This window comes from Scyliorhinus torazame, chromosome 7 (genome assembly GCF_047496885.1).
Source record: "Scyliorhinus torazame isolate Kashiwa2021f chromosome 7, sScyTor2.1, whole genome shotgun sequence".
NCBI classification, from domain to species: domain Eukaryota; kingdom Metazoa; phylum Chordata; class Chondrichthyes; order Carcharhiniformes; family Scyliorhinidae; genus Scyliorhinus; species Scyliorhinus torazame.
The window spans coordinates 206,592,821-206,620,733 of record NC_092713.1 but is presented as its reverse complement, the minus strand read 5'-3'; the positions used below and the strand labels follow the sequence as shown (position 1 = coordinate 206,620,733).

At 45.3% G+C, this 27,913-nt stretch overlaps 1 protein-coding gene across 3 annotated transcripts; it reads right to left on the bottom strand.

Moving 5' to 3' along the window:
* LOC140426806 (E3 ubiquitin-protein ligase NEURL3-like) lies at positions 1-26,240 on the bottom strand. Of its 3 annotated transcripts, none has more exons than XM_072512007.1 (4): positions 26,088-26,240; positions 8,648-9,193; positions 5,542-5,664; positions 1-2,453 (listed from the first exon to the last, which is right to left on the bottom strand). In XM_072512007.1, the coding sequence occupies exons 1-4, from the start codon at positions 26,131-26,133 to the stop codon at positions 2,221-2,223; spliced, it is 948 nt and encodes a 315-aa protein (XP_072368108.1). In that variant the 5' UTR covers positions 26,134-26,240; the 3' UTR covers positions 1-2,220. The 3 variants fall into 3 exon arrangements, with proteins under 3 accessions (XP_072368108.1, XP_072368109.1, XP_072368110.1); XM_072512008.1 differs by having other exon boundaries at positions 26,075-26,225; XM_072512009.1 differs by lacking the exon at positions 26,088-26,240 and adding an exon at positions 16,595-16,686.
* Between the last annotated feature and the right edge of the window lie 1,673 nt (positions 26,241-27,913).

The following is a 27,913-nucleotide window of genomic DNA, read 5'->3' as shown; positions in this document are numbered from 1 at the left end:
TTGTATCAAGTCATTTTATAAAAATATAAATCCTTGATGACCATCACAGTCAAAAATGTACAATTTGTAAGTTACAATATCCTAACAACAATAACCTGACCTTATAATAGTGCTTTTAACATGATAAGATGTACAAAGATATTTCAAAGGATGAGTATCAGGAGATGGAGCCAGATTAGGAGACAACAGAACAGAGGAAAGACAGTTGGATCGAAGGAATGCCTTAAAACGAGAAGAGAGAAGTTTAGGGAGGGGGGCTTAAAAAATTTGGAGAGTTGACAGCTGAAAGAACAACCACCATTGGTGGCACAATTAAAGTCCGGGAAATGGAAGAGATCAGAATTGGATGAGCTCAGAGATCCTGAAAGGTTATAAGGCAGAAAAACTATAGAGTTTACATAAACACACAAGGCCTTAATTGAGATTTTTAGGCTTGAGTCATTAATATTCATTCCAGAGAAGCAATGGCAAGAATGCAATTTAAAGCGACAGCACAGAACCAAAATATGGTAGTCCGAGATCTCGCGATCATTTATATTCTTCTCTCTCAAAAAGCCAAGTATGAATCCTAGAAGTCTATCACACACTCTAACCTTTCCTAGGTGGGGAAATGAAAATCTCGACTATTGCTTTTAAAGAAATCATGAAGAAAATCCAAATTGGATGAGGTGGTGAATTGTTGCTGTGTAAAATGAAGGTCAAGTCCTCATGTCAGCTGCTTAATCACTAGGCGGGGGGGGGGGGGGGCAGATTTTTCTCCTCGGGCATTGGGAGCTGACTGACAATGAATAGGTAATAGCTGAAGGTGTAACAATATTGACCCAAGAAGGACTGCGGATTGTTATTTCTCAGTGCACATGTTCATTCATCTTTCCACACAGCGCCTTGAGTTGTTCGTGTCCCTCTTACTTGCCCCATTCAATAATCTCTGATTCTTGGACTTACTTTTAATTAATTGGCTATATCCTCATTAATAACATTCTTAGTTATTGTTCCATTTCACATACTGCTTCAATGATTAGAACTGCTTCCTTTTCCAAGCTGGATCCTTACTTCTCTAACTCAGGTCACATTCTTTAACTTCCATAGAATCCCTGCAGTGCAGAAGGAGGCCATTTGGCCCATCAAATCTGCCCTAACCCCCCGAAACCTTTACAGCTGCTTCCCATTTTAATTTGAACCTCTTCATTTCAATTCTTTTTATTGCCTTTTGCTCTCCCACACAGCATGTCCCTCTCTGTGTCCGTTGCTCCATACACACGGACTCTCTCCATCGCATCCTTCTCTCACCTCTCCTGTACTGCGGAATATTTGGCTAATGGTAAAGTTCTTGAAAGTGTGGATGAGCAGAGGGATCTAGGTGTCCATGTACATAGATCCCTGAAAGTTGCCACCCAGGTTGATAGGGTTGTGAAGAAGGCCTATGGAGTGTTGGCCTTTATTGGTAGAGGGATTGAGTTCCGGAGTCGGGAGGTCATGTTGCAGCTGTACAGAACTCTGGTACGGCCGCATTTGGAGTATTGCGTACAGTTCTGGTCACCGCATTATCGGAAGGACGTGGAGGCTTTGGAGCGGGTGCAGAGGAGATTTACCAGGATGTTGCCTGGTATGGAGGGAAAATCTTATGAGGAAAGGCTGATGGACTTGAGGTTGTTTTCGTTGGAGAGAAGAAGGTTAAGAGGAGACTTAATAGAGGCATACAAAATGATCAGGGGGTTGGATAGGGTGGACAGTGAGAGCCTTCTCCCGCGGATGGATATGGCTGGCACAAGGGGACATAACTTTAAACTGAGGGGTAATAGATATAGGACAGAGGTCAGAGGTAGGTTCTTTACGCAAAGAGTAGTGAGGCCATGGAATGCCCTACCTGCTACAGTAGTGAACTCGCCAACATTGAGGGCATTTAAAAGTTTATTGGATAAACATATGGATGATAATGGCATAGTGTAGGTTAGATGGCTTTTGTTTCGGTGCAACATCGTGGGCCGAAGGGCCTGTACTGCGCTGTATTGTTCTATGTTCTATGTACTCCAATTTATTCCCTACATTTCAGATTGAATCTTCATAATCACCGAGTTCTCACATTTGCATTATCCGCTACCAGTCCACATGTCCAAGTGCCACAAAGCTGTGACTGGCGCGGCAGGGAGCCAAGCTGCTGATATTCAAATGAAGGTCACTCAAACACTCCAACAGAGTTTTTGCATCAATCCTGAGGTATTAATTGCGATACGTCTTGATGATCTCTTTGACTGGTTGTCTGCAGAGTGGGCATTTTGCATTCTGGCCAAGGAGCTTCTTACCACAGCCATAGCACACACACATGTGTCCACATTTGTATAAAACAGAGTCAACTTGGTGAGAACAACAAAGAATACAGTCTTCATCCAGGGAGTGCTGGGGCTGGGTATTAGATGATACTTCAGGAGCACAAGGACTGGAACCAGAACGGCCTGAAAATACAATTTTCAATGGTTACCATCTAAGTTAACGGTTTCCTCTTTTTAAGCACAAAGTTAGCAAGGATCTGACTCAGCAGCGGCACCTGAGGACTGGTTGATTCATAACACATCCCAATTTTCAAAACAAGGGGCAAGACACATGTCAGGGATCAATTGGTTACAATTGACAGCAGGGAAAATAGTTCAGTATCTTATGGATATCAGAAACATTCATGAACTTATGGCCACGATTTTACAGCCTCAACACGGTGCGTCTCCCCTCGCAGATACAGTGGGCCAATTAAAGTCCCGCTTACTTCGGCAGGACCATAATACCAATCGGATTGGTGGGGCGTAATATCCTGACAAGCTAATACCCACCAGCTAATTCCTGACAAATCTTTTTTTAAAAATTTTTCCAATTAAGAGGCAATTTAGCGTGGCACTGGGAGAATGTGCAAACTCCACACTGACGGTGACCCAGGGCAGGGATCGAACCCGGATCCTCAGCGCTGGAAGGCAGCAGTGCTAACCACTGCACTACCAAGCCGCCCCTCCCCGTTCTCATTTCTTTTCTTAAAAATAAATTTAGAGTACTCAATTATTCTTTTCCAATTAAGGGGCAATTTAGCATGGCCAATCCACCTACACTGCACATCTTTTTGGGTCGTGGGGGTGAAACCCACGCAGACATGGGGAGAATGTGCAAACTGCACACAAAAAGTTACCCGGAGCCGGGATCGAACCCGGGGTCCTCTGCGGTGTGAGGCAGCTGTGCTAACCACTGCCCCACCAAATTCCTGACGGATCTACTGGAATTCTACAAGAAAGGAAGTAAACTAGAGATGCAAACTTGGCCAAGCTATTGAACTCCAGAAGGCTTTTAAAGAAACCGAAGGCTCCCAAATAAAACAGCTGAATTGATTTGATAATGGAAAACAGGCATCCAGTGATGGTTCTCAGGCAGGGCAACCTTTGGGAAGGAACACCAAACACAGAATGGCAGCAGTGATGTGCTGGCACATGATATGTTATAACATGGTGAATTAGGCATTGTCCTTTCAACATATGGGTGGACTTTTACCAAATTTTGGTAGACTGTCAGGTTCAGACTGAAAATCAGCATTTAACTCTCTGGATGCAGTGCCAAGTTATTACTCCAGATTTTCTTGCACACTGTGCACAGAAAATCTGGAGGTGTGGTTTGTGTCGCCACTCTGGCGGGTTGAGGCGGGGCCTGATAGAGCTGGCATCTTTTTTTTAATTTAGAGTACCCAATTCATTTTTTCCAATTAAGGGGCAATTTAGCCTAGCCAATCCACCTACCCTGCACACCTTTGAGTTGTGGGGTCGAAGCCCACGCAAACACGGAGAATGTGCAAACCACGCGGACAGTGACCCAGAGCCGGGATCGAACCTGGGACCTCGGCGCTGTGAGGCCACAGTGCTAACCCAGTGCGCCATCATGCTGCCCTGAACTGGCATCTTTAAAAGGTGTCCCGATCAATGCTATAAATAAACTCCACCGCACCCACCCCCCCAAACAGATAATGCGGACCCCCCATATGCATCGAGGCGACCCTCCGTCTCCACTACACTCAAGTATCGAGATACTCTTGCACCCCCTCTCACTGCAGCATTGGCATCAACCCTCCCCTCCATCACACATAAAGGGGAACCTTCTCCCCCCCCAACCCCATCAATATGGGGTTCGACTCCAGAGGGCCTACTCCTAGCACAGACAGGGGAACCTCCCAAGCATGACCCTGTCCCCCCTGGGGCTATACTTACCTTGGCATACATGGCAGATTCACCTTGACTGATACCCATTTTTATATAGCTGTTAACCTAATCAGTGAGGGGGGGGATCATATGGCTGGGAAGTCCTTTAATGATATTGAAATGTATTAAAATGTATTGAAATGAGCTACCACCCTTTCTGGGTGGGAACCTTGTTATGTCACTGGCGAGGGGCGGGGAAAATTGGGAAATGAGACCTCACCAGCAAGAATCCCGTTTCCCGACTCTCGCAGGACTTTGGGCTTGCATTGCCATTTACACTGGCCGCCTCACAGGCTCAAAATTGCCCCCATAAATTCCAACTGCATTTTTCTGGTGGTATTAGATATTACAATGTCGATAAGACCCTATTTTTTAGCATTAGGATCTTAGTTTAATTGCAATCCAGAGTAAGAGAATAAAGCTATTTTTCCTCTAATTGGGTACTGGATGGTGCAAGATATTACATTGCTGCCCTATCAGCACTGAGACTAGGTACCAACCCAGCCTGGACTAGACATGGAAGGAGATCTGCTCTCTAACTTTATGTTACAATAGGCATTTCTGTAGTAACAGCTGAGAACCCAATGCACGTGAATTTTGCAATCGAAACGCTTGGGTTGGATAATGTTTGGGAATATTGCAAAAATCATGTTCAGAATAAGGTTCAGGAAATGGATGGTAAGAACTATAAAAGCCACGAGGTGGCTCGTGATCGTTGGGCACTGAGGTGTATCATTATTTTTTTTAAATTTTAAAAATAAATTTAGAGTACCCAATTAATTTTTTCCAATTAAGGGGCAATTTAGCGTGGGCAATCCACCCACCCTGCACATCTTTTTGGATTGTGGGGGCGAAACCCACGCAAACATGGGGAGAATGTGCAAATTCCACACGGACAGTGACCCAGAGCCGGGTTCGAATCTGGGACCTCAGTGCTGTGAGGCAGCAATGCTAACCACTGTACCACCGTGCTGCCCTGCTGAGGTGTATCATGATAGCAAGAACTTCAGTCGTTACCCTACAGTGCTCGCACTGTGACCAATTAGGGAAGTTCATTCAACAATGCCTCCACTCACAATGGTCTCGGCCTCTTTAGAATGCAAGTGTGCAAAAACTATGCCAGGTCCAGACAGTTTTATGAACTTTTCTATTAAGGACAAGACTGGGCTCACATGTTGAGAGAAGACCAAAGGGCTGTGACAACATGACACCATGTTCTAAATGGGACCCTTATGGTGCTGCTCAGCTTTTTGTCCAACAACTGTTCAGAGGAATGTAAAATAAATTAAAGCCCCACGTGTTTGCTAATTGCTCTCACCTTTGGTGGGTCTCACACAAGCGACTGACGGATCAGAACATGATGTTTGGGCCTTGCCGCTTCTGACAGGGTAGGGTGGCTGCAGTGGTAATTTGCTCTGGGATACACATTTCATGGGGGGATCTGGAGAAATAAAGATACAATTATTTAGTTTAACAGAATGAGAGTGGTAATATACAATTAGATTAGAAGCAAAATATAATTTATCTGAAATTATATGACTTTGTAATTCCTGGTTTCACATTAACCATTAGTTACAACATTTCTACATTTAGGTTTGTTAACTATTTGTTCAGTGTCATATTGCAGGTGTCATTGGTATCTTGCCATGTACAATCATTAGTCTCTCTGAACCTGCTCTGCAGTCTCAGCGTTCTGACCACAAAGGGTTTCTGGTCCCTCTAACAAACACATTTATGCTAAGTGGTTTCACTTCCTCTTATTCACAGCAAAAAGCACTTAGCTGCTTTTGATGTAGTGAGGAGCAGTCAATCATAACAAGAGTGTTTATAAACATTATGGTTGGCATCAAAGCACGGCAATAGAGATGCATTCAAGCATGGAGGTCAAGATAGATAACCAACTCACCAAGCACCTGTCTCTGCACTAATAAAACTGGCAATCACTAGCTAATGCAATGTATTACTGTGCAAAATTGAATAGAAGATTTGCATTTCAAAGGCTGTCAGGGGATTTGAAGCCCTTTAAAGTGTACTTGGCTTGGACACTTGTAACAGCTGATGTTTAAAAACTTTGTCTAAGGAGCAGATGTTAGGGAAGCGAAGAGAAAATGCAGTGATTTTTCAACCTACTGTCTGGACTGCTCTTTGGCTTTCAGGCAGGGGTGATTGATGTTGGTCTCTGATGGAGGGGTTTGGGTCACCCGCATACATACGTGCTGTGGGGGGGGGGTTAAACCCATTAATCCCATGGTGGGGGAAGAGGATGTCCCTCCTTGTCGGGGGAGGGGTCAGGATTGTGTTGTAGGGAAGAGGGGGGCCTGCCGATGGACCTTGGGAGGCACGTCAGTTATGCACTGACCCCCTTGACCCACCTTGGGGTCCATCGCATCAGGGCCACACTTGGGTAAACCTGCACCAAAGCTCACCTGATGCATTTACCGTGGTGGGGGTCGGTGCTGAACAGGGGCGTGGTGAATCGGGATTTCAACCCGTTAATTAAATTGAAATGGATGCATATAGCCAATTTGCGTCCTCCTGCCGGCAAGGGGCAAGTAGCATGCTGAGGCCGCCAGCGGGGGATTGGTGCATCGCAACGGGTTGGCGGCAAACCCGTTTTTCAGAGGATGCTCCATTCTCTGTCTGATCGGGAATCCCGCTCGCGGAGTCGGGCAATGTAGAATCTATCCCTTCAACTCGCGCTCGATTGAGGTTGTAGCGAAGAAGTAAAGCCCGCCTGGACAATCTGCCTGTCCGCCAACTCTAAAAGTAGACAAGCAAGGTACAATTGCTTTTCATTGTCCCCCTAATGGGCTAGATTGCCTGCTTGATTGTTGACAGGTGCATGTGAGTCAGACGCATGCCTGTGACCAAAACATTGTGCGAGTGGGCCAAGATATTGGGACACGTGCAATTTCACAGGCCGGGCGCCCACCTGCCCGAGCAATGTAAACCTCTGGCCCAGGTGTGCAACAGGCAGAAAGCTGGGAAGTTAAAAGCATCAAGACCGTTCAATTTTAATTTCAATTTATAGATAATGAATGATTATGATTAGATTAATACAGAAGTTAAAATGCTGTAAATAAACTGGAACAAACGTTATTTTCAAAATATGTGGAATTTTAGCATAATGGAGAAATTTGACATTCCACAAATAAAAAAAAAGGTTTACAGGATAAGTGAGGGTATTTATCAATAACTATGAATTTAGTATGTTGTTAAAAACCCAATTACACCTCATGCAACAAGATGTAGCTTTTTTAAGGGTGTTTACAATGTGGCTAACAGTGTCACATTGGAAGTTTTCATCAGTTTCCCGAACTCTTTGGGACTGCACTCTAGGTGACCTCAAAGAACATCGTCTGGAGGAACAGAGAATCACTGACAGAAACTTTTCAATCGAGTAATGATGTGCAAATGCTGACAGCTTTGCCATCATTGCTCAACTCAGGCCAATGTATTGCTCATGTATTTGCTTTGTTTGGCCTTTGTTCTGCACTGTAGCCAATCACTGTTTGTCGATGTACTTTGTTGATTATTCTTTTTGTCTACTGTGTACTTACTGTGTGCGGTCCCTTGGCCGCAGAAAAATACTTTTCACTATACTTCGATACATGTGACAATCAATCAATCAATCAATCAATGTCACTCAAAATGTCTGGTTTCCTGAGTGTAAATGATCGTCCTGTTGAATACCATTCAACATTGTAGTGAGCTGCAGTCTTCAGTCAGAAGAGTTTATTGAAATGTGATTTACATATGGAAGATTTAACATTAAAATCACTGCGTAAATAAGCTGGTGACCTCTGAGGCTGCTAACTTGTCAGGTGGTACTTAGTGTTATCCTAATTTTATCTACTTTCAAGTACAGATAACGTTTAATACAGCTTTAAACATACAGATTTTAATTTTCTCAATTTTTACCCCGCTCCCAAACGTGCTGACTCCTACTGGGTACTTAGTTCCCCTATTCACTGAAAGCTCATTCAGATCCAGTGGTCCGATTTTTGGGAAGATAAGACAGGGAGTGTTGCTGGGCTGTCCACCTGAAGAGAGCTTCACAACTAAAATGAAATGTGCCCTCTACCAATATCTACACACACAATGATGAGTGCAAGTCACTGAATAGCAATTTGTAGCAAAAATGTTGGGTAAATTTCTCTTTCTCATCTGGGGGAACTAATATTGCTCCAAATGCTTCTCTAACAGAGATGAGCTAATTAATCACAGGCCAGTGATTATGCCTGGGAACCTCTATCGTCTATAGTTTAAGAGCATATTGAATGGTATAAGTATACCCACAAGGCCATCAGGAAGTGAAATAATCTAATCGAAGCCTGAATGTTATCTCCTATCAAATTAAATACGTAGTAAAACATAATGAAGCATTCTATCCCATCTTTCAAATGCATCTAATAATTCTTTACCTTGGAGCCGGACTTCTTGTGTTGTTCCATACACATCAATGACTACCCACAATGGCCATGACACCAACAATCCTTTCATCAAGAGATGTTCCCTCCCTTCATTCACAGTGTACAGGAAGTGGCCTTGGCTGTTCACCCAGAACGAGATGACGGTTCCCTCTTTCATACAGTCCTGGGGTAATGCACTGACCCAGAAGCCATGTGTTTTCTCCAGGTCAGGGCACACAAACTTTGGAAGGGCGTTGGGATCTATGAGTGAGGGGTCAAAGATTGTGCAGCCGAGTCGCAATCCTCCTTTCCACGAGGCATCCGTCTTTGTGATCTTCAGCCCCACTTTCTCCTGGATAAGGACTGGACGGTTGGTAAAAATGATCCCATTACAGAATCCAGATTTCCTCCATGCGCAATGATGGGATGAATCCATATTTACCTGGGTCCCTTTGGTGTACGGATGGAAAAAAAGGGGACGGAGCAAGGTATTAGGTTTTTGAAGATATTTTGTCGTTTTTACACAGGCAGACCGTTGGTCATTTTGTTGTTCATGTTCTGCAAATGAATGAAGCAAAAAGGGTGCTTAACACAACACTGATGTATGCAGGACATTGTTACTCGGAGCTTGGCACGCTCGCAGCTAAACGCTGAACATTAATTCCCCTCAATAGGGTAATCTTACTCCATTCTTACCATTTGATTGAGGTACATCACCACGGGCAATTATTCAACACAGATATTTACTTTCATGTTACATCAATGGATGTCACATTTCACACAACATTAAGAAGCCAAGTGAAACATCAATTAGAATAATTATTAGGGGGAGCAGCAGTGATGGTGCAGTGTTTAGCACTGCTGCCTCACGGTGCCGAGGTCCCAGGTTCGATCCCGGCTCTGGTTCACTATCCGAGTGGCGTTTGCACATTCTCCCCGTGTTTGCGTGGGTTTCGCCCCAACAACCCAAAGATGTGCAGGATAGGTGGATTGGCCACGTTAAATTGCCCCTTAATTGAAAAAAATGAATTGGGCACTCCAAATTTTTAAAAAAACAAAGAATAATTATTAGGCCGCAGATCCCATTTGACAAACCTGACAACTTTGCTTCATTGTTTGCATTTGATATTTGGGCCATATATTAGCATTTGGAGACAGATGGCAGTAAGCGAGCACTTTAACATACAACAGGGAAGATCAAATTGAGGTGATAAAATGTATGGATAAAGTAGACGTGGAGCGGATGCTTCCTCTTGTGGGGCATTCTAGAATGAGAGATCATAGTCTCAGGATAAGGTGTAGCAAATTTGAAATGGTGTTGAGGAGAAACTATTTCTCCCAAAGGGCTGTGAATCGCCCACGTCCCATGAACAAATTTTTTTTTTAATCTGTGGAATTCGCTACCCCAGAGTGCGTTGGAGGTTGGGGCATTGAGTAAATATAAGGAGGAGTTAGACAGATTTTTAATTAGTAATGGGTTGAAGTGGTTTGGAGACCAGGCAAGATGGTGGTGTCGTCATGATGAGATCAGCCATGATCGAATGGCAGAGCAGATTCAATGGGCCAAATGGTCTAATTCAGCTTCTATATCTTATGAACTTATCACAGTGCCCATGATTGAACAGGGCTGTAGCAAGGCAGGGCAGGGCAGGCTGGAAGGAACAATTAGGAACATGGGAGCAGTGGCCCATCGGATCCATTGCGACATTCAATGAGAAAATAGTTCATCTGTACCTCAACCCCATTGACCCACCTTAACTCCATATTCTTTCATACCCCTACCTAACAAATATCTTTCAGTCAAAATCTTCAAAATCCAGTTGTCCACAGCCTTTTGGGGATGAGCAATCCATCACTTCACACCTTAGTAAGAAGTAGTGTTTCCTGATTTCACCCTGGAAGATCTTAGCTTTAATCTGTCCCCTCATTCTTTGATTTCCCCCACCAGAGGAGGGTTTCTCCATTTCTACCTTTTCCCTATTTTATGCACCATAGCATGCATAGAATCCCTATAGTGCAGAAGGAGGCCATTTGACCCATTGAGCCTGCACTGACCCTCCGAAAGAGCGCCCTACCTAAGCCCACTCCCCTGCCCTATACCCACCTAACCTGCACATCTTTGGACTGTGGGAGGAAACCAGAGCACCCGGAGGAAACCCACACAGACACAGGGAGGACATGCAAACTCCAATCCGTTACCCAAGGCTAGAATTGAACCCACGACTCTGGCGCTGTGAGGCAGCAGTGTTAACCACTGTGCCACCTAAAGCTTTTCTGCTTTTTTATTGGTGGGAAACATCATGAAATGAGTATACTTGTTTTTTTATTGGGTGGTGGGGGGGGGAGGCACCTGTGATTAGTTATTCGATTATCAAGAGAATGTATACCTAGTTTATGCAACCTGTCCAATATGTTATCCCTTTGCTTCACTGTAAGCACTTGAAGCAACTTTTTTTACAATTCTAAAACTACAGCGTTAACGACATCAAGGAGAAAAGAGGCTGGCAGCAGACCTGTTATTGTTTTATTTTGTTGAGATGCATGAGGGAGTGGGGCATGTGGAGAACTTAAGTCTTGGAGACAACTTGTTTAGCTTTCTGGGGCTATTTAAATTCACCTATGATGATATCCTTGTGGAATTATTTGAGAAGCAAATGGAGTGTTCCCTCCTATCACCTGGTTTTGTGTATGCTGACAGGTGCAGACAAAGCTATTTAAAGAATGAGTGTGTCATTGGTCATCCACATATCTACTGCAGTATGAGTCACCATTTTCAGGAAAATGGGGGAAAAGGAGAACTGGATATAAATATCCTGTCTCCTCAGGAGATGTACGCAACAAATATTTGATTCGCTTTTATTTCTTGGCTAAGATGCCAGGAGTAAAAATGTATCCGTGATTATTTGCACCGGTTGTTTAAACAACAATTGCAAGAATTCTACTAAAAGAAGTTAGTCCAAGTGACTCATTGAATCATACAGCATAGAAGGAGGCTATTTGGCCCATCACATCGCTGCTAGTTCTTTGAAACAATGATCCAATTAGTCAAATACCTCTGCTCTTCCTGCATAGCCCTGCAATTCTTTCTAGATAAGGGAAATGTTGCAAATCTTTATGGTCTTTTATTAATGTCAGTAAACAAGGCTTGCTTTGAGACTCCATAACAGACGGTTCAGGAATACATTTTGCTCAGGAAGCTCCACGCAGAGTGCCCAATTTAACTCATTCAAAATGCATCCAGCTCAAGAGACACTGTAGCTGAAGGCTACATGGGACATTTACCATAGGACTCCGTTGCACTTTCTTTCTACACCCACCCCATCTAGTTTAGGTACTATAAGACCAAAAGAAATAGGAACGGGGCAGAACGGCGGTGCAGTGGTTAGCACTGCTACCTCACGGCCCCAAGATCCCAGGTTCGGATCCCGGCCCTGGGTCACTGTCCGTGTGGAGTTTGCACATTCTCCCTGTGTTTGCGTGGGTTTTGCCCCCACAACCCAAAGATGTGGATGGGGTAGGTGGATTGGCCATGCTAAATTGCCCCTAAATTGGAAAAAAATAAATTGGGTACTCTAAATTTAAAAAGAAAAAAGAAATAGGAACAGGAGTAGGCCGTTCAGCCCCTCGAGCCTGCCCCGCCATAGGATCGTGGCTGATCCGACATTCCTCACATCCACTTTCCTGCCCTTTCCCCAAAGCCTTGACTGATCAAGAATCTATCTCAGCCTTAAATATACACTCTGCCCCCACACCTTAAAGATATTCTTCCTAGACCCAGGGTCCGCGGAGGCGGCAGAAGCAGGGAGAAGGCACGGAGGAGGCACAGTGAAGACACAGGAGGAAAAAAAGAACAAAGAAAAATGTCGCGGGTGAGCAGAAAAAAGGCCGGAAAAAAACCAGCTTGAGGTCCGTCGGGGAGTGGAAAGGTCACCGCGGGGTCACCAAGGAAAATGGAGGCTGCAGCACCAGGGAAGGCCGCACTGCTTACGGCTGAAGAAATAACCAAGGTGATAGCTGCGGAATTTGAAAAGCAGTTGGCGCAGATTGCGAAATGCATGGAGACGGTGAGGAAGGAGATAAGGGAGGCTTTGAGTGTGCTGGTGGAGGAGGCGGTTTCCCCGGTGAGGACGGAGGTGGCGAGCGCAGTGGCGGAGGTGCGAGAGCAAGGGGAGGCGCTGAAGGAAGTGAAGGAGACGTAATTGCAGCACGGTGATCAACTTGCCTCGATGGGGAAAGAGATGCGGAAGGTGATGGATACTAACAAGGATCTGTGAGGAAAAATGGAAGACCTGGAAAATAGATCCAGGCGACAGAACTTGAGGATAGTGGGGCTGCCCGAAAGTGTTGAAGGACCGAAGCCGACTGAGTATTTTGCCACGGTGCTGGCAAAACTACTGGGGGAGGGGGAGGACCCCTCCCGATATGAACTGGATCAGGCTCATCGGTCGTTGAGGCCTGTACCAAAGGCGAGTGTGCCGCCAAGGGCAGTGACTCTGTGCTTCCGTAAGTACAGGGTGAAGGAGAAGGTCCTGAGCTGGGCCAAGCAGAAGCGGGTGGTGCAGTGGGCTGGAGCTGGTATACGAGTATACCAGGACTTTACAGTGGAGCTGGCAAGGAGGCGGGCTGCCTTCAACCGGGTGAAGAGGGCACTGTACATTAGCAAGGTGTGGTGCAGCATTGTATATCCAGCGAAGCTGAGGGTGACTTACAAGCTCAGGGACTTTTATTTTGGAATGGCAGAAGCAGCGGAGGAGTTTGCGAAAGCAGAAGGACTGTGGCAGAACTGACAAACTGAGGAATGGCCATGTGCCGATGTAACCTCATGACTGTATTTTCTTCTTTTTTGTATCACTGCGCGCGGGTGTAGAGATTAAAGGAGCCAAGGTGGTATATATTTGGAAGAGGGAAGGGACGGGACTTTCACTCGAAATGAGAGTTCTTTGGGGTGTAGGTGGATAGGCGGGGTTTGTGTGCTAAAAGGGGATCTTTGGGCTTTCCTGGGGCCGGGCAAGTGGGAAAGGGACCCGGGCGGGGGCCTCCACGCTGGCCGGTTTAAGCCGGCCAGTGAATGGGAGTGAGGTGGGGGGAGGGGCTGCGGCCATCGGAGCCTGGCAGAACAGGGTCCGAGTGGTCTAGCCGCGGTGGAAAGTTGGGGGGGAAGGAACCGAGGGTAGGGGGAGGAGTTTTACAAGAGGCAGTGGACGGGAGGAGCTGGAGGCCTGGGGTGGGGGTGTGTGGGAGCTGTGTAAGATTAAGGGTGGCTACGGGTAATCCCTGATTTATTTTTGTCATCTGTTTATGTAAACATGCGGGTTGAGGTTTGGGGGTTGATAGGTAGATGGAATCGTTGTTGTTATTATGGGGACTGACATATCTTGCTGATTATTGTTTATTGTTGATGGATGCAAATGTGGGAGAAAATGTGAAAATGGAGGAGAATTTAAAAAAAAATTTTTTTTAAAGATATTCTTCCTAGGGCAGCACGGTGGCGCAGTGGGTAGCACTGTGGCCTCACGGCGCTGAGGTCCCAGGTTCGATCCCGGCTCTGGGTCACTGTCTGTGTGGAGTTTGCATGTTCTCCCCGTGTTTGCGTGGGTTTCGCCCTCACAACCCAAAAATATGCAAGCTAGGTGGATTGGCCAAGCTAAATTGCCCCTTAATTGGAAAAAATGAATTGGGTACTCTAAATATATTGTTTTTTTAAAAGAAAAGAAAAAAAAAGATATTCCTCCTCATCTCTGTCTTAAATTGGCACTTCTTTATTCTGAGACTAGGCCCTCTGATCCTAGGCTTTCCCATGAGGCGAAACAACCTCTTAGCATTTACCCTGTCAAGTCCCTTGAGAATCCTATATGTTTCAATAAGATCACCTCTCATTCTTCTAAATTCCAATGAGTAGAGTCTGAACGTGTTTAACCTTTGCTCATAAGACAATCGCTCTGGGGATCATCATAATGAAACTTCTCTGAACTGCCTCCAATGAAATAATGGCCAGAATTCTCCGGCCATTGGGAATCTCTGTTCCTGTCGGCTGTGTACCCCTGCCCGCGGGTATCCCAGCGATCTGGGGTGGCTTCAATGTGAAATCCCATTGACAAGCAACGGGAAAAGAGAATCCCACCGCCATCGAACCGCTCACTGCCAAGAAACACGTGGCGGGGCGGGGGGGCTGCTGGAGAATAATATCTTTCCTTAAATAAGGGGACCAAAACTGCTCACAGTGCTCCTTGTACAGTTGCAGCAAGACTTCCCTACTCTTATACGCCAACCTTTTGAGATAAGGGCCTTCCTGATCACCTGCTGCACCTGTCTGCTAGCTTTCTGTTTTTCTGCTATGATCCAGAAGGCAAAAGTAAAATAAATCCATACTCTTAGTTCAACAGTTAGGAGATTACTGAGGGATACTTGCCTCAATCTGAAAATGTGCCGCTGGATTCCCTGTTTCAGGGAATATGGCCCACGCTGTCATGAAAATTGTGGTCTTTTACGCCAGGAAAACTGGCGTCAAAAGGCCACAGGTTCACAGCCTTGCAGGGGGCTAGCAGGCAGCTGTCGTGGAGCTCGCAGCTCCGGCTGCCGATACGGCCCCCCGCACTTCCAGGTCAGAGACCGTGCATTAGCACGGCGGCGGCCTCCAGTGGCCGTGCCGTGCTCCATGGCAGACTCAGCCCGCGGACCTGGACCGCCGAAATAGTGCCCCCGAGCGGCCACTCATCGATCGGCCCGCACACATTGCCCCCAGCCCGAATGCGGCACCCCTGCCTCCCATCGGCCCACCCCCAACGCGAGGTTCCCGAATGGCAGAACCAGATTAGAACCATGCCGTCGGGAATTCAGCCAGTCGAAAGCGAAGAGTAGCGGTGAATGCCTCAGGCAATGGGCTGAGGCGGTGGATACTTGGTCGGCGTACTCTCCGTCGGGGTGCGAAGAATCCAGCCCGTGATCTTTCCCAGTGCCTCCAACAAAAGGCGCTACTGAAACTGGATCCCACAATGCAGGGAATGGCAAAGGAAAATCCACATTCTCAACACTCCAAGACTATTATGTATTATGCCATGTGACCATTGAAATGTCCAGTTAACCCCAAAATACTAAGGGGGCGATTCTCCGATATTGAGGCCAAGTGTTCGCGCCGTCTTGAGTGTTGTCGCGTTTCATGACGGCGCAAACAAGGACCGGACACGACCTATTCTGGCCCCCACAGGGGGCCAGCACGGCACTGGAGCGGTTCATGCTGCTCCAGCGTCCTAACGTGGCGCCAAATGGGTGCCGCGCCAACCCACGCATGCGGAGTTGGGGCAGCCCAATCCTGCGCATGCGCAGTTGGCCCACGCCATCCTGCGCATGTGCAGGGAATGTCTTACGCACGCCGGCCCCTCACCAACATGGAGCCGGTGTTCTGGGGCCGCGCGCAGAAGGAGGCCGGCCTGCCGATCGGTGGACCCCGATCGCGGGCCAGACCCCATCAGAGGCCACCTCGGTGAAGGAGCCCCCCCCCCCCCCCCCCCCCACAGGCCGCCCCCCCCAGCGTTCCCGCATAGTTCCCGCCGGCAACGACCAGGAGTGGACGGCACCGGTGGGAACCTGTCGTGTCGTAGCGCCCGCTCGGCCCATCCGGGCCGGAGAATTGCCGCTTGCTGGTTCTCTGAGCGGCCCGGTGCGAATCGCGCGCCGCTGGTTTCCGCGGTGGGGGGGGGGGAGAGAATCGCGTGCGGGGGTCGAGGCGGCATGACGCGATTCGCGCGGCGCCCCAGCGATTCTCCCACCCGGCGTGGGAGGTAGAATAGCGCCCTAAGTATTTCATGCAAGGCTTGAGTGTATGTAATTATATTGGATAATCAGAATATCGTTGCTCTTACTTCCAGCCAGTGTCCTGGTCTTTGATTCTCAAGGGCAAATCTACTTACAATGTAAATGAAACCAGTGGCAGAGTTATGTGAATTTCTTGGATAAACACACCTTGATTTGCAATCGTCTGTCACAATTCCCCCAAGTGCACTGAACAGTCATTCCTGTCCTGCTCACAAGGAGATCCCATTTAGAAATCCATCAGATTGTATGGCTCAAAGCCTTACTCTCCCAGGAGATCCTAGGTTCAAACATTCAACATAGTTTTGTCAAGATGGTAAATTAATCCACACAACATTTTTATTACGTGTACCCAATTAATTTTTTCCAATTAAGAGGCAACTTAGCATGGCCATTCCACCTGCACATCTTTGGGTTGTGATGGCGAAACCCACAAAAACACGGGGAGAATGTGCAAACTCCACACGGACAGTGACCCAGAGCCGGGATCGAACCTGGGACCTCGGCGCCGTGAGGCAGCAGTGCTAACCGTGCTGCCCTCATTAATCCACACAACCTTTGGAGAAGCTTTAAGGTTGTTGACTCCACTTGAGCATCTTGTTGGAGGTTTTATCCTTCCCGGACTCGGGACTTCCCAGAACCGGTAAAAAAAGGAAATGTTGAGATTTGTCCCAAGTTTGTTTTTCAGCCTGAAATTTGAACTAGGTTTTGTGTATTTCACCTAGTACATCCTACGTCATGGGCCATTCTGGGCAAACAAATCAAAATTACAACGTAGCTCAAGTTGTTTGACTCGATCTGCACTGGCTGAAAATTCATAATTACATTATACGAGGAGGTATGATAATTGGGTTATCTGGGGATACCTGATGCTCAGCACTTAAGTCGTGATTCAGGAGAATGGGATCAGCATGCCAGAACACAAAATGCTTCTGGAGGTGTTTCTTCTGATGTTAGTATAATCACATTATATCCTCTGGCAGTTATACCAATAGGAATTTAATTAAAAACATGAAACTAACCCCTGGCTGCCCACACCCAGCAGTAAACTGGAACAAACCGGCTTTTGCTCTTGCATTTAGGGAGTGGATGGATTGAAACTCCTCGTTGGTGTGGCTGATACCAGCAGCCGGGTGTACTTGAGGTGGGCAGTTGGTTGCTAGCAACACTCACAGGAATATCTATTGGAAGACATGTTTTTACATGCTCAGGTTTATGTGTTGATACTTATCAGTGAAGTGCGCTTCAAATAAACACTTTGTTTCTATGGGAAACAAATAGCAAACGAGACCTGTTTGTTTCTGGGATTCATTCCTAATTCATCTGTTCAACAGGCCACAGCACCACCTAAAATAGCTCAAGTTGCTCAGGAGCCTCAGGAATTACTGCTCAGTCACAACCTCCCATTCAAAGTCAATGCAACAAGAGCTTCAAAAAACAAGCCACAACAATCTGGTGCCTCAGGAATGATCCCACTGTCTAAAGGATAACCTCCATTGTACCAGTGGCTGAATGATGACATCTCTTTTCTGCACCGATCCAATTCATCAACAGTTGTCCCAGTCACATTTAATACACAAATCTAATGTCTGTGTTATATCTTTGTGTCCAAAAAATCTATTTTTCCCCAATACCTTAACATCTCTTTATGCCATCTTTACTATCTGAATCCAGAGACAGGAGTTGACTCGGGATCCTGCTATTGGTTCTGTGCCGACGTTTGTACGTGATGACCTAATTAAGTTAGCATCGCTCTCAGGATGTATTGAAAACTGAGAGGACATAAAGTTGAAAAGCAGGACCCAAGAGCTGTCCAGTTTAAGTAAAATACTGTGTTGACATATTTCCTTGTCAGGAAAATTTATTACTGTTTAGCATCGTAAATTGCATTCAATGGCCCTTCGTGTCATTCCTTTGTGTGAGAGAAAAAAATGCAGTGGGTCGTGTGACACCAGGAAGTGTGTTAAAACAAGCAGCTAATGTGACTATTTCAAAGGGTTATGATATCTCACGGCATTGGGTTCGAGTCCCACGTTAGGCGCCATTGTTTGGGGCGGCACAGCGGCACTGTGGTTAGCCCTGCTGCCTCACAGTGCCAGGGACCCGGGTCAAATTCCGGCTTCGGGTGACTGTGTGGAGTTTGCACTTCCTCTCGGGTCCGCGTGGGTTTCGTCCGGCTGCTCTGGTTTCCTCCCACAGTCCAAAGATGGGCAGGTTAGGTGGATTGGCCATGATTAAATTGCCCTGTAGTGTCCAGGAATTTGCAGGTAAGGTGGGGTTGCAGGGATAGGGTGGGGGAGTGGGCTTAGGTGTGGTGCTCTTTCAGAGAGTTGGTGCAGACACGATGGGCCGAATGGCCTCCTTCTGCACTGTCGGGGTTCTATGGCTTTACCCATCATTGGTTGTTTTTAAAACAAGACATGTGCAGAGAGACTTGCTTAGTCGTTTGTTATTCTCAACTTTTATCCACACAACAGTTATACTTCGATATGGTGGCAATAGCCAAGTCTCTAATTTCCTTTTTTAAAAAAGGGGCAATTTAACTAGCGTGGCCAATCCGCCTAACCTGGACATCGTTGGGTTGCGGCAGTGAGAACCACGCAGACACGGGGAGAATGTGCAAGCTCTACACGGTCAGTGACCCCGGGGCTGGGATCGAACTTGGGTCCTCGGCTCTGTGAGGCAAAGTCTCTAATTTCCTGTGTGTTCCCTACGCTCCCATCTTGTACACTGCAGCAAATAAAATCCATGACAGGAGGGCAATTCCAAGACTACAGGGCAAAGATTCACATCATTAGGAAAGATAAAATGAAAGCAATCTGACATTCTGAAAACGAAATTAAAACTCATTGTTATCATGTGTACAAAACCACTATTTCTGTAAACCCCAAGCAAAAAACTGGCCCCACCTCTTCTGCTGGAAACTCCAACTTTCTAATCAAAAAGCAGGAGATATTATTAGTAATAACACTTTTGAACCAGGTTAAACAAGAATTCTCGCTCCTATGCCCCACCCAAACCAATATGACAAACCGTCCTTCAGACTCTCCTTCCCTTTAGATTCTCTAGAGGATACTCAACATGCAGGAAAAATTACACAAATATACAGATCGTACGTGGCTCCTTTGTATGTTTTCACATGAAGTGATTAGAGTTTATTTTGCAACTAACACTAGTCATATCAGAGACTTCTATATATGGAGTTGAAGGCACTGTGGGTATATCACAATGTCATTTTCAACGGTGTTTTCAGTGTCAGCTTTATGTCAGTTCTCTCCGTAGCACTCTCAGAATAATAATAATCATCTTTATTGTCACAAGTAGGCTTACATTAACACTTCAATGAGGTTACTGTGAAAAGCCCCTAGTCGCTACATTCCGGCACCTGTTCGGGTATGCAGAGGGAGAATTCAGAATGTCCAACTCACCAAACAAGCACGTCTTTTGGGACTTGGAGGAAACCGGAGCACCCGGAGGAAACTCACGCAGGCACAGGGAGAACGTGCAGACTCCGCATAGACAGTGACCCAAGCTGGGAATCGAACCTGGTACCCTGGTGCTGTGAAGCAACAGTACTAACCACTGTGCTACCGTGCCACCCAGTTACCACCTCTTTCCTGTCCGCTTTCAGTCCACTTAAAAACCATAAGCACTTGGGAATACCTGCTGTTCAGAGGTGTTCTTTGCGAAAGAGAGACCTTGTGCCGCTGCTTTAACGAAATGCTCTGAGTCCTGTCAGAACCATGCAGAAACACTTGCTGTTCAGAAGCTGTTTCAGCTGGTTTGTTCACCTTTCCAACCACACTGCTTTTCTGTCTGCAGACGTATCTTTTAACTGAACAGCAGAGAGCAAACTGCTTGCCTTCTGTTCGCAGCTTCATCAAAAACTACATTGAACTGCTTTCTGCAAAATGCCTGCTGACTTTTTTTTTGAAATTTAGAGTACCCAATTATTTTTTTTCCAATTAAGGGGCAATTTAGCATGGCCAATCTACCTAACCTACACATCTTTGGATTGTGGGGGTGAAACTCACACAGACACGGGGAGAATGTGCAAACTCCACATGAACAGTGACCCAGGGCTGGGATTCGAACCCGGGTCCGCAGCGCCCTAGTCCCAGTGCTAACCACTGCACCACCGTGCTGCCCTAAATGCCTGATGACTTAGCTCCACCAAGCAACAACATAATTTTACCAGCTGAAATCTAATTAACTCCACAGGCAATCCCCCTTAATCCAAAAAAATTCTATTGGCCCAAGCTTTTACGATGGTTTAATTGCACTCCTGGCTCCCAAACCTTAGCTGTCTTTCAAACTAGGATTTCTTTTAAAACACGACTGCAGCAGTCTCACACACACTATCCCAGGCTTTTAACCCTTACTGCACCAAATCCCTATAATACAACCCATCTGAAACGCCTACATTCATCACACTGCCATGCTGTGGTGTTACCAAATCAAAACAGACGCATGGCAGATAGATGGTGAAAACACATCAATAACTCAAAAGAAACCCATAAACAATGCAAGGCGTGGCTCCTGATAATTATAATGAATGTCGAATAGAAGCCAACTGTCCCAGGATTCATTCCATTTAACACACTTAAAAAAATAATGTAACCTAATGTTTACTTAACATTTGCACCCATTATATATAGCGTTGCACATACTTAATGACACCACGTGTCATAAGGTAGCACAATTGACATTGATGGAAAGATTTGATTTGAGTTTATGCTCTCCTAAAAATATATGCATTAGAACCAATTTATAATAAAACAGCACAAGGAATTATGGTGCTGTGCATTGCACATCCGTTTAAACCAGTTCATCAGGGGATGAAAGATTTTTCGCTCTGCCAGCTGTCAGGGTTGCGTGTGAAGCGTGTTGTATCCTTTCAGTCTTTTTTTAAAATTTTAAATTTACAGTACCCAATTCATTTTTTCCAATTAAGGGGCAATTTGGCGTGGCCAATCCACCTAGCCTGCACATCTTTGTGTTGTGAGGGCGAAACCCACGCAAATACAGGGAGAATGTGCAAACTCCACACAGACGGTGACCCAGATCCGGGATCGAACCTGGGACTTTGGCGCCGTGAGCAGCAGTGCTAACCACTGTGCCACCGTGCTGCCCTTCAGTCTTGTTTTTAAATGTCCCCAGGTCACCGACTCACCCTACTTCAAGAGAATTGGCAACCCCACTCAGAGGAGGCCACTGAATGGTTGGTGTGGGAAGTGAAAGAATTATGGCCCTACTGCAGTACAGACTGCTATTCTTTTTTTTTAATTTAGAGTACCCAATTATTTTTTTTCCAATTAAGGGGCAATTTAGCATGGCCAATCCACCTACCCTGCACATTTTTTGGGTTGTGGGGGGTGAAACATGGGGAGAATGTGCAAACCCAGAACCAGGATCGAACCTGGGACCTCGGCGTCGTGAGACTGCAATGCTAACCACTGCGCCACCATGCTGCTCACAGACTGCCATTCTGAGGCAGGAGACAAGCAACATTGTGGAGATGAATAGAAGGAGTTTTACTCCATGTCTAACCTTGGTATATCTGTATTAGTATGCAGTTCTTTCCCCACCAAAGATGAGCCCATACACAAAAAAAACACTAATTTAAAAAAAAAACTTGGATGGTTCACAAGATTATAATCCCTGGATGCCCTGGCGTAATTTGAGAAAAAAAGAATGAAAGAGCTGTCAGTGTTTTTCTGGGAGCAGAAAGCAGGGTGCTGTCGGTGTATGCTGACTCTACACGGTTGAAACAAACAGCAGGCTGATACAGGTGCACCATGGAGCGAAAGCCTGTTAATGTTTAATGCTGGCAGGTAGCAGGTGGTCAATGAAGCAGTTCGATTTCAGCTTGTTGCTACCCAGTGAGACAACGCTGCCATGGCTGCTTCTACCAAGGTTTATCACTTCCTTGTAAATAAAGCACTTCACAGCCAGGCAGTAATAAAAGTACACAGAGCCAATCTCCTACCATATTTTATGTTTTGAAATTTGCAAACAAACGACAGGATGTGGAGATTTTAAAAAACCTGCAACTATCTATGTCAGATTGAGATCGCACCTACTCCCCGCAAACAGGTGGAATCTACTTCATTTTAAAATGAAATCGGTTATCTTTATGTGTGTACTTTAATCACAGACTCCACCAAGTCCTTCTAAACTCCTGGCAAACGTTTGGCATAATGTCACCGCACACTTTATATCTGTACATTTTAAATTTCTAATTATCTTTTTGTATCTCTTTTTTTTTAAACACACTTTTCTCTCGTGAATTTTGTGCTGATCGAAACAAGAAGTACTGACTTCAGTGAAACTCGGATTGTGTGTGAAACTTTCCCTCTTGCCTGCCCAACACAATGGCTAACGTACCCAGTTTCACGGAATTCAACCCTCACTGTTGAGTGGATTAAAATGTGCTATTTCAGGAATAGCCCTTAAGAAACTTAATGTCAGGACAAGATACTTTCTTAAAAATAAATTTAGAGTACCCAGTTTTATCCAATTAAGGGGCAATTTAGAGTGGTCAATCCACCTAACCTACACATCTTTGGGTTGTGGGGGTGAAGCTCACGCAAACACGGGGAGAATGTGCAAACTCCACACAGACAGTGAGAATGTGCAATCTCCACACGGACAGTGACCCAGGGCCAGGATTCGGACCCAGGTCCTCAGCGCCGTAGGCAGCACTGCTAACCACTGTGCCACGTGCTGCCCTAGTACAAGATACTTAAGGCCATTACCACATCCCATGTTGATTTACCCATGGGGCAATCCCAGTCTCTACTTCAGTCTCCGTTTCTGCATCCCCACCACTATCTTGTATCTCTCTCCATTATGGTTTAGTCAGTGGGTTTGAACATCAGGTCCCCCTTTAAAGGAAATAATCTTATTCTAGGTCCTTGTTAAAGAGGGCGACTTGGGGCGGCATGATGGCACAGTGGTTAACACTGCTACCAGGGAGCCAGGTTCAATTCCCCCCTGGGGTGACTGTCTGTGTCAAGTTTACACTTTCTCCCCGTGTCTGCGTGGGTTTCCTCTGGGTGCTCCGGTTTCCTCCCACTATCCAAAGATGTGCAGGTTAGGTGGATTGGCCAACTAAAAATTGTCGTTTAGTGTCCAAAGATTAGATGGGGTTACAGTGATGGGGTGGGGGAGTGGGCCCATGTAGGGTATTCTTTTGGCAGGTCAGTGTAGACTCGATGAGCCGAATGGCGTCCTTCTGCACTGTATGGATTCTATGGCTCATTATGGGGCTACTTTTAAGAGAAACACTACCAGCAGGAAGCTTCTGAAAACTCAACAGAATTCAAATTAAAATCTATTTCTTTTATTTTGGTATCTTCTATCGTTGCAAATATATTTTTTTAATATAAATTTAGAGTACCCAATTCTTTTTTTCCAATTAAGGGGCAATTTAGCGTGACCAATCACCTACCCTGCACATCTTTGGGTTGTGGGGGTGAGACCTATGCAGACATGGAGAGAATGTGCAAACTCCATATGGGCTGGGATTGAACCCAGGTCCTCAGCGCCGTAGGTAGCAGTGCTAACCACTGCGCCATCGTGCCGCCCTGTAAATATTAGTATATGATTAGCAGTTAGAATTGAGCAATATCAGATTGTGAAGGGGAGATTTACCAAGGACAGGAAGATTTACCAATATGATCTTATCAAGCTACTGTCAAATAAGATCTGGTAGCCAAGCTTTCCAACACCTTATTGGAAACATTTTATAACAAAAGTTTTATTTCAACAAATAACTTATTACACATAAACACAGATGAAACAGGAACTCCATTTAGAGAGTGAGTGTTACTGTTAGAACTCTTGTTAGAATGTTTCCGTCAAGCTGTTGTTTAAAGAGAAATGGTATCACTACCAGGACCTCCTCTAAATCTCTAAAGGGTGAGAGTAAAATTGTTGAGGCGTTTGTTAAAAAGGAAAAACATCATCTTTCAAACTAGAAACAGTTATAATGATGGCTCATTTTAAAGACAGGATTTCACTCTGCGGATTCCATTTTAAAGAGGAAGCCTTGCTGTTAAGTTCCCTATAGAGAGCCTGGCACCATCACTTCCCCTTTTCTAAACAGGATTGTTGCGAAGAATCATACTTATCTTGAATATCCATTTGTTTATTTCCGAGTATTCCTTCCGTATATCTGTTACAGCAAGCACTGATAACATCTGCAACAAATTGGTTTGGACGAATTTCTAAAGACATTCACACAATGCCGTGTTTTTGTGAAATGGTTTGTCTTTGCATCAACATTGCAGAATAATGTATCAGGACCTTAACCTCCAAGTCCCTCCACATTGATACTACACTTATGAATGTGAATATGCTGGAGTGTGAATATTTGGGTGTTACACTGTGCAGTGAAGCTGTAGAACCACTGTTTATGATTTCGCCTTTACCAATATTACTCAATGCCATTTTACTGTTGAACTCAGAAATTCCTCCAAGTTAGTTCTTCTAAATTGGTTGCCAGCAATCAGTATCTGTACACTATAAAAAGGTATCAACCTTCTCTCAAAAGTTGTCGGATTATTGTGGGTTCAAGTCCTACTTCCAGGGCTTTAAGCATTTACTTTAAACTGACACTTCAGCACAGTCCTCAGAGTGCAGCAGTGTCAGAGGCACTATTTTTCAGATGCAGTGTGAAACTGAGGTCCTGTCTGCACTGTCAAATAGCCATAAAATTATGCCAAGTCTCCAGTTGAAAAAGAGAAGGGGTTTTCACCTTGTATTCTCTCCATAGCAAAGGTATCAGCATCCTGGGGATCTCCACTGATCTCAAACTCAACAGGAACAGCCATGTAAATGCCATGGCTACGAGAGCAGACCAGAGGCTTGGTATTAAATGGCAGGTGTCTCAAATCCTGATTCCCAAAGCCTGTCCACCATCTACCAAGTACAAATGGTGGAATACGCTCCACTCGACTGGAAGGATGCAGCTGCAACAATGTCCAAAAAGCTCAACACCATCCAGAGCATTTTATTTGATCAGTTCTTCCAAACATCAAGGGAATGACCGGGATAAATGAAAGGGCATTGAACAGACGTAATAGTTACAAAACTGTGGACATTCCCTTTTAAACTCTGACACAATTATACCATGTTCTTTATTGCTGGTTCTTTTACCTGTAGATTGACTTATTAAGGATTGAGCAAAATGTGGAGAAGTGACAAAATTAAATCGCAACAGATCGCTACAAACCATTGCACAATTTTCTGGACATATGAATTATTTATAGCTTTATGCTGAGTTCACTGAAACACCCGTTGATCACAATTTTAAAAAATAACATATTTGCTTTAATTCTTCACTGTTATTGAGCATTAAAAACAAATTTGGGCTCTGCAGCATTGTTGATTAAAATTTAAATATTAATAAACAACGAACTTGCAACTCCCAAAGATGCGATTTTACTTTGAAATTCAACATTTCCTTATGTGCTCTGCTGCTTAAAATGTCTCTAAGAGGAACAGGATCAAATTATGTGAGTACAAAATCGATAGACAAACAAAGGTTTAACAAAATATAGTAATTAATATTTACACTTCCTATATTTAGTCTACATTCTAGTTACATATAAAGGATATCAGTACCGGTGCTTCTTACCGCTGGGAGTCTCTTTGATGTAGATGTTTCCCATGCTAACCGGCATTTAGATGCCTTTGTTGGGTAGTTGCTCTCTCCCCCTCTACCTATGGTTATGCTACTGGCTCCTCTCTGCCCGATTACTTATGAGCCAGACACAGGGCGGCGCTTCCTGACGTCATGATACTCGGCTGCGAAAAGAAGAGGAGTTAGTAGCTGAAAATGGAACAGGGCCAACCTTGTACCTTGTAATTCCCAGCCAGATAAAAGGCTCTAAAATGTCATCGTTAATGTTAAAAGTGACATTTTACGCCAAGAGGTTGCTCCGCCGGTTCTGTACCATGTGCTTTGTTAAGGAGGCTTCCTGCAGGTTCATCTGAGTCAGACGGGATATTAGCTTAGGGGATGCAGACACAGCGCAATGCACCATCTGCTTCCAGGGAGTCACTCCAAAAAAAAACCCTGTATGGCAGCTGCAATATCCTCCAATTTGCCATCAGATAGACTGAAGCCATTGTCTTTGGCCCCCATTACAAACTCCGATCCCTCCCTACTTATTCCTGCGCTGAATCACAAAGAGTTTGCAATATTGGCAGCTTATCTGATCATATGCTATCCAGTTGAACAATGGCCACCTCTGCCTCAGCTCATCAGTTGCTGAAACGATCATCTATGCTTTGGTTACCTGCAGGCTAGACTATTCCAATGCTCTTCTAGCCAGCCTGCCATTCTCCACACTCAAATCCTGTTCACCCTATGCTTGCGAATCTCCATTGGCTTTTGTTAAATGGCAATGCCACGAATTGAAAATTCTTACCCTTGTGGACAGATCTCTCCATTGCCTCACCACTCCCTGCATCCGTAACTTCATCCAACACTACAACCAAATGTCTCAGCATTTAGTCAATTCTTGCATCTTATTTTTAAAGATAAAATTAGAGTACCCAATTATTTTTTTCCAATTAAGGAGGAATTTAGCGTGGCCAATCCACCTAGCCGGCACATCTTTGAGTTGTGGGGTGAGACCCTCACAGACACGGGGAGAATGTGCAAACTCCACACAGACAGGGACCTGGGATCGAACCCAGGTCTCAGTGCCGTGAGGCAGAAGTGTTAACCACTGCGCCACTGTGTTGCCCTAACTTAGTGTCAATTTCTGTCTGGTTATGCGTTGGCATGTTCTGAGAAGGTTTCCTTACTTAAAGGTGCTATATAAATGCAAGTTGTTGAACACCTATAGGGATGACGTCTATGGTGTTGCAATTTCTTTTTGGTTTCTAGGTGACATAACATCTGTAATTAACCAGCCCCATCTCAGCCAATCATAGAATCCTCATTCCACTTCTCATAGAATTTACAGTGCAGAAGGAGGCCATTCGGCCCATCGAGTCTGCACCGGCTCTTGGAGAGAGCACCCTACCCAAGGTCAACACCGCCACCCTATCCCCATAACCCAGTAACCCCACCCAACACTAAGGGTAATTTTGGACACTAAGGGCAATTTATCATGGCCAATCCACCTAACCTGCACATCTTTGGACTGTGGGAGGAAACCGGAGCACCCGGAGGAAACCCACGCACACACGGGGAGGATGTGCAGACGCCGCACAGACAGTGACCCAAGCCGGAATCGAACCTGGGACCCTGGAGCTGTGAAGCAATTGTGCTATCCACAAGGCTACCGTGCTGCCCTTAACTACATAATGATTGTCCTGAGATTACTTGTTTTCTTATGGATTGAACATGATACTTTTTGCATGGGGCCTGTTTGAGAATGACTTGTTCCAACAGTTTGTGCAAACTATGACCTTCTGTGATGTCTGCTAAGTCTTTCCTATAAGCATGGT

Excerpts from the sequence above, each read along its gene's own strand:
- LOC140426806 (XM_072512007.1), bottom strand. The coding sequence starts at position 26,133 with ATGCCGGTTAGCATGGGAAACATCTACATCAAAGAGACTCCCAGCG. Across the intron at positions 9,194-26,087 it reads CATCAAAGAGACTCCCAGCG|AACATGAACAACAAAATGAC; the intron begins GTAAGAAGCACC and ends ATTCATTTGCAG. Across the intron at positions 2,454-5,541 it reads TTGTGTGAGACCCACCAAAG|GCCGTTCTGGTTCCAGTCCT; the intron begins GTGAGAGCAATT and ends TTGTATTTTCAG.